The sequence below is a fragment of the Microtus ochrogaster genome, chromosome 4, assembly GCF_000317375.1.
Source record: "Microtus ochrogaster isolate Prairie Vole_2 chromosome 4, MicOch1.0, whole genome shotgun sequence".
NCBI lineage: Eukaryota > Metazoa > Chordata > Mammalia > Rodentia > Cricetidae > Microtus > Microtus ochrogaster.
Genome location: NC_022011.1, coordinates 30,971,065 through 30,977,933, shown reverse-complemented (window position 1 = coordinate 30,977,933; position 6,869 = coordinate 30,971,065). Strand labels below are relative to the sequence as shown.

Below are 6,869 nucleotides of genomic sequence, written 5' to 3'. Positions count from 1 at the left end.
TAGCTCTGTAGACCAGGCTGGTCTCGAACTCACAGAGATCCGCCTGCCTCTGCCTCCCGAGTGCTGGGATTAAAGGCATGCGCCACCATTGCCCGGCGCCCATGTGTCTTTTGTAAAGCTGAAAGAAATGTAAGCCACCATCTCCATTCTGATCATGGCCAAGAGCTACATTTTGAGATAGGCTGGTACAGTCTTGTGTTCCCGAAGACAAGTTTAGTGAGGGTCTTTGTTGGTTTGGAGCCCCTGTCTAACATGGATCTACTTTCTGACTCCATTGCTGGGCCTTCCAAATGCCCCAGGCAAATTCATCCGTGTCTATCTCCTGTGGGCCAGCTCCTAGCTTCTGCAAGGATCTCACTGAGTCCGCTTGCTTGATAGATGTGCTACTTGCTACAATTTTTTTAAATGTATTTTTTTCTGTCTTTGCAGATACCCTGTTCCAGTTGAAGGTTTGTACAAGACCACCATTCTTCAGCCCTGTCCTAGCAAACAAGGAAAGAATTACAGCGGCGCTTGGAACCCAGACACCCAGAGTCATGGGCAGATTATCATGGTTGAACGACTGCCCTAAGACTGTTTCCCAGAGCCAAGATCATTCTTTGATTTTGGCTAAGTAGAAATAGATCACTTAGACTTGTCCATGAAGACTGAGTGTGTTATCTATAAGAAACACAACTGGGGTGATAAGCACATGCTTTGGTGTTTTACTAAGCTTTTAAAACCACACGCTGAAGTTTAAACATTTGGAGAGTGTTATATGTGACTGAATGTGCCTCCAACTGGGGAGATACTTGGATATAACTAATAATCCATGGCATGTTTCTGCCACTTTTAAATGCCTTACAAACGATGCTAAGGGTTAACTTTATCTTGTTTTTTTTCTCCCTGGCGCCAAGGGTCTGGGCATGAGTAAGGTTACAGAGTTTGTGTCACTCTGAGGCTGTCGGGTAGTGGTCTGATGCCGTAAAGGGGGTCAGTGTTCGGGCCTCGTTTACTAGTGGCCAGGACCTGGTCTCCAGCCCTTGGAATATGTGGCCAGAGGGGTGGGTATGACATCATTTTCTCTTGTTGGCAAAGAAATGAGGAAGCTGTATATGCCGAATTCTCTAAAGATAGCGTTCAAGATTTTCTACTTGGATAGCCTGGAGAAGGTTCCCAGGTGACTTTCTGTGAGTTCAAAGTCTTTCATAAGCAGGGGCAGCATTGGTGAGAGTTTCCTTGCCGGCCTTCCACTCTAGAGGAGAATATGGGATGGGGTTTTCTTAGATGATGGGCATTTTAGGATGCCCACTGTAGCCACCTCCTTGCTCACTGGCGGGGGTCTTTCCTGATGCTGTTACAGTCTCCCACAGCCCACAGGAGTTGTCAGGACTCAGGTTTTGATGCTTTGTGCCTCATCCCTGGGTGAAGGATGCACAGAGGCAGGAGGTACAGGGAGCAGGGCCTAGAGGGTGAGCTCCACCTGCGAATCTCAGGATGTCGTCCTTTCCACTCAGTTCACAGCGAAGCAGCTAGAGAAACTGGCCAAAAAGGCAGAGAAGGACTCCAAGGCTGAGCAGGCCAAGGTGAAGAAGGTGTGTAACATTTCTGGTTTGGGTTCTTCTTCCCCAATCCCCTTTATTTTATTTTACTTCATTTATGTTATTTTTGAGATTGAGTACTGTGACCCAGATTGATCTGGAACTTACTCTGTGTTCCAGTTAACATCAAACTTGAAATGTTGCTACTTCACCCTTAAGATTGGTAGGATTTCAGGCAGGAACCACCATAGCCAGCTTTGTTTCCCTTTGTGTTGCTGTAATGTCTCCTTTTTGTGCAACACTTCCCCAGTGGTAAACCTTGCCCTGGAGGGATACACAAGCTTGCTTACGAATTGTCCTCCGTGAACATTTCCCTATGAATCTTAGGCCCTTCAGCAGAAAAACGTGGAGTGTGCCCGCGTGTATGCTGAAAATGCAATCCGCAAGAAGAATGAAGGTGTGAACTGGCTCCGCATGGCGTCCCGTGTGGATGCAGTAGCATCCAAGGTACAGACAGCTGTGACCATGAAGGGGGTAAGTGCCTGACCATGGTGCCATGTGCCAGCATGTGTTGTAGGGTACAGTGAACAGAGGGAAGCTGAACCAGCAGTGAGCCTAGGCTTCAAGGAGTACTGCACACAGGAAGGCCTCAGGAAAGCCTGGATTTCATAGCATCCTACCATAGACTTGGAGTTACATGGGCCGCTTGGTCACAGCAGAGATGCCCTGCAAAGTAGAGAGACTCATAGAACTCCACTGTGGCCGGGTGGTGGTGGCGCACGCCTTTAATCCCAGCACTCGGGAGGCAGAGGCAGGCGGATCTCTGTGAGTTCGAGACCAGCCTGGTCTACAAGAGCTAGTTCCAGGACAGGCTCCAAAACCACAGAGAAATCCTGTCTCAAAAAACCAAAAAAGAAAATACCAGCATGTATCTGTTCCTCTTCTATTTGCCAGGCGGTGGTGGCTCACGCCTTTAATCCCAGCACTCGGGAGGCAGAGGCAGGTGGATCTCTGTGAGTTCGAGACCAGCCTGGTCTACAGAGCTAGTTCCAGGACAGGCTCCAAAGCCACAGAGAAACCCTGTCTCGAAAAAAAAAAAAAAAAAAAAAAAAGAAAAGAACTCCACTGTGTCATCAGCTGCATCCAGTGACTGTGCTGAGACCCTGGGTTCCCATCAGAAAGTCCCGGTGACCTGCCCCCAGTTTGCAGCCCTAAACTATCTTTAACTTTGTCCTTGTCTCTAATTCTCTTCTGTACCAGGTGACCAAGAATATGGCACAGGTGACCAAAGCTCTGGACAAGGCGCTGAGTGCCATGGATCTTCAAAAGGTGTCGGCAGTGATGGACAGGTTTGAGCAGCAGGTGCAGAACCTGGATGTGCACACATCGGTAGGTGGCCATTGCAGTATGGCTGGACAGTGGGTCAGGGTGGCTGGACTGTGCTGGACTCAGGAAGGCCTTGGAGAAGGAAGGGGATGGGACACATGGTATAGGCAAGCAGACAGGAATAGGAAAGTGTCACAGAGCCAGGTGAACCCAGGGGCGGGACTGCCTGGATATGGGACAGGAAGGTCCAAGGGAGCCAGAAACATCTTCTTGGAGAGCTTCTTAGAACCCTGTGAGAAGCAGTGGGAGTGGGCAAGAACCACAGTGGAGGTTAGGGAGATGGCCCAGCAGGTGAAGTGTCACTCGTGCAAGTCCGAGGGTATAAGTTTGTGCTCTTGGCAACCACATGAAAGCTGGGTGTGTAGGGGTCTTAGTGCTGGGGCCAAATACAAATGAAATCCTCAGCTTTGCCACCCAACCAACATGGCTGAAACAGTGAACACTAGGTTCCTTGAGACACCTTGTAGGACACAGTATTGAGAAGACAGTTGATGTTAGCCTCTGGTCTTCACATGAGCACATACACGTGTGCATGTGTACACCACACATATCCACAACAAAGCAATTGCAGTGTCCATCATGGTGCTATGGCCATCCTGCCCAAAATGAACCTCTCCACAGGTAATGGAGGATTCTATGAGCTCTGCTACCACGCTGACCACACCTCAGGAGCAGGTCGACAGCCTCATTGTGCAGATTGCTGAGGAAAATGGCCTAGAGGTCTTAGACCAGCTCAGCCAGCTTCCAGAGGGCGCCTCTGCTGTGGGCGAGAGCTCAGTGCGCAGCCAGGAGGACCAGCTGTCTCGAAGGTAGGACCTGCCTCGGTGAATGTCATAGTACTTGCTCTGGTGTCCTGTCTTGGGGCCATGTTGGGGACCCTAAGGACTTTGTGGGCTGGAACCCAATCACACAAAGACCCATCACATTTGATTGGACTGTTGGGAAGTTGGAGGGAAGACCCCTGTCTCAGCTTGAACAGTTCCCCCTTGCATCAGAATGCTGCAGTCAGTTCCCCGTAGCCAGCAGTGAGTACCAGATGTGTGATTACAGATGTATCTCCACACAGCTCACTGTAGAAGGGAGTTGTGTGCCCTTCCTGAGATTGTCACAGTGTGTAGCTGTCTCAGCATCTTTCCACACGTTATCCCAGGACAACTTTGAAAACCTCAATTCTGGGCTCATGTCTAGTGCTCTACACAGTATTTCAATTTCAAGTTTTCAAGTACCTCTGCCCTTTGCTGCCCCCACTCCCCCTTTTTTTTTATTAGACAGGGTTTTTCTGTGTAGCTCTGTCTGTCCTGAAACTCTGTGGACCAGGTTGGTCTTGAAACTCACAGAGATCCACCTGCATCTGCCTCCCAAATGTGGGGATTAAAGGTGTGTGCAATCACTGCCTGCCATGCCTTTCTTACCAGAATCCCTTTTGTTGTTTTCCAGGTTGGCTGCCCTGAGGAATTAGCATGCCCTCGGCAGGTGTCGCCTCCCTTCTGCCCCGCTCTGCACTCGACTTTCTCCAACCCTTCATAGCTGCCTTGGCTCTTTTTCCAATCTGCCAGGCTGGGCGCCTTAGAACTGAGCCTTAGGTTGGGCAGTGGGCCTCTGTCCTGATACTGAATTTGCACAAGTGTGGGTGACTCATGTGACTTTGTGGGCCACATCTGGAAGATGGCAAGCTCTGTGTTGTCCTCTGCCTATGTGGAGTTGACAGGGTTTGACCAGCAGATGTGTGGACTTCAGCCCAGTGCTTCAGGGCCTTCAGTTACCAGTGAACACACACCTGCTGCTTGCTGTGGCCAGTGAAGATCAAAGCCAGTCCTTTGCCAGGTAGTTCCTGGGAGCCTCTCCCTGACCTCTGCAGACAGGAAATCCTGTTGAGTGACAGCCCCGAGTAGGTTCCTGTGGACTTTTGTGTACCCGAGATGTCCATTGCCACCAACACTGGCTGGAGCCTTACAGGTGGCTCCTCTCCTCCATCTTCCCAGGGCTGAGTTTGTTCCTTGGCTACCACTGCCAGCCGGCTGAGTCGGCCAGGGCTTTCTGCCCCTCAGCTCCCTTCCCAGCCTACAGAACTGGCATCCAATCTCAAGTCCAGGTGTTTCCTCCCGAGAGATGCTTACCCTTCCTCAGCAGCTGCCTCTGGAAGGGCTTGGGGCCACTTGGGCGGCATGGTCTGTGTGATGGCTCCAGGCCTCCAAATTACAGCCTTTCAGGCCTTTTAAAACCTCTCACTCTTGAATGTGGGGTCCTCTGACTCTTCTGTTCTTTTACATACAGAAGGCTGCCCTTCTGCCTTCTCCAGGGGAAAGTCAGGGTGTCTACCAAGGGAAACCGGGATAGTAACCTTTGGCTGCGGTCAGCTTTTCTACACCCCTTTGCAGTGGGAAGCTGGCAGGGAGAGGGCAGTGAGAATGCCTGGGGCGGCCCTAGGCTGCGTGCACAGGCCGCTGCTGTATTTCTCTTCTGAAGTTTACTCCTGTTCTTAAACCTCCTGGTGATTTTGTTCCTTTGCCAAAGTGGAAGGCACACAGCAGATGGGGTGTGTTTGTCCAGCCCTCGTCACAGGCTGAGCAGGGCAGTACTGCCTGCAGGGTTACACTCAAGCTCGGATACCTCACCTTGACTTGCTGTGTTTGTTCCTTTCTGTTCTGCATTTTGGGGTCCTCAGTGTTCCACATTACAAAGCTTGTGTTGGGGGCGAGGACCAAGGTACAGTCTAACCATGGGCCCCTCAGGCTTCCTGAAATCAACCTGCATGACAGGTGTTGAGAGTAACTGCATTCTCTTGGAACAACTTGTGAGCTCCCTGAGTCCTGGAGGCTGCAGGATTTTTGGAACACTAGTAGATTTCAAGATGCTGGGCCGGGTTCATCCAAATGGGTGTATCTGCCTTCAAAATGCTGTTGTAAATAAATACATTGATTGTTGGAGAATTTCTCAAGCTTTGCTGTGATGTCTTGGGTGGGGCTGATGAACTGTGGGTTCGACCCTATATGGATTATCCAGTGCCCCACCTCAGGATGAATTCAGAAATGGTTCCAGAGGGAGAGGGGAGACATGGGTGAATGAAGATTCTCAGGCCACACATAATAGTGGAATAGTGGAATCAGAATCAAGTTTAAGATTTATTTTAAAGTATTGATAGAAAGGTTATTGTTTGAGAGGCTTCCTTTTGGCTTCTGAGCCCCTTGAACCTGCTGTCTTGGGTCTCAGCACATCTTGCTTCCCAGCTTCCCCATCCCTGCAGGGTCCACAGGCTCCTTTTGGCTTTTCTGCCTTGACATCCAGTCACCCCCAATTCATTTTAGAGAGGAACCATGCTTAGGAACTGACTGGGGGCCTGGAGGATGACTCCAGAGTGCATGCTGTACGAGCGTGAACAAACGAGTTTGCATTCCCAGAAGTCAGGCTTAACCTGGGCCATGGCGGGGCAAGCCTTTGATCCCACTTGGCAGGCAGAGGAAGGTCAATCTCTGAGTTACAGGCCAGCCAGATCCATAGAGTTCCAGAACAGTCAGATCCCTGGAGCACACATGCCCGTGGGCTAGTTAAATCCTGAATTGGTGAGTCCAGATTCGGTTGAGATCATGGCTCAAAAGGTATAGTTGTGGCTCAGAAGTTAACAGCACTGGTTACTTTTCCAAAGGTCTTGAGCTCAATTCCCAGAGCACACGTGGTGGCTCCCAATCATCTATAACTGTAGCTCATGGGATCTGATGCTTTCTCCTAATATACATGCAAGGAAAACACCCATATACATAAAACGCATAAATAAAAATGGAAAGTTGGAATGTGATCGAGGAAGGCAACTGATCACAACACAAAGTTAACCTCTGAACTCACGCACACAGCAAACAAACTGATGCTGGTCACACTGAAACTTCAAGCAGCATGAGTGGCTGACAAAATGCATGACCGTGAGTCTGTGACAACATCAGGACTGTATTTTTTTTTTTTTTTTTTTTT

General features: G+C 49.8%; 1 protein-coding gene across 1 annotated transcript in view; it reads left to right on the top strand.

Annotated features, from left to right (window-relative positions):
* The window catches only part of Chmp1a (charged multivesicular body protein 1A), an 8,340-nt gene extending 2,510 nt beyond the window's left edge, over positions 1-5,830 (top strand). Inside the window, exons 2-7 of the mRNA XM_005345823.2 lie at positions 430-449; positions 1,497-1,574; positions 1,908-2,054; positions 2,781-2,909; positions 3,528-3,715; positions 4,344-5,830. Of these exons, the coding sequence (XP_005345880.1) occupies positions 430-449; positions 1,497-1,574; positions 1,908-2,054; positions 2,781-2,909; positions 3,528-3,715; positions 4,344-4,365 (584 nt within the window). The 3' untranslated portion in view covers positions 4,366-5,830. The remainder of the gene's footprint in view (positions 1-429; positions 450-1,496; positions 1,575-1,907; positions 2,055-2,780; positions 2,910-3,527; positions 3,716-4,343) is intronic.
* The last annotated feature ends 1,039 nt before the right edge of the window (positions 5,831-6,869 follow it).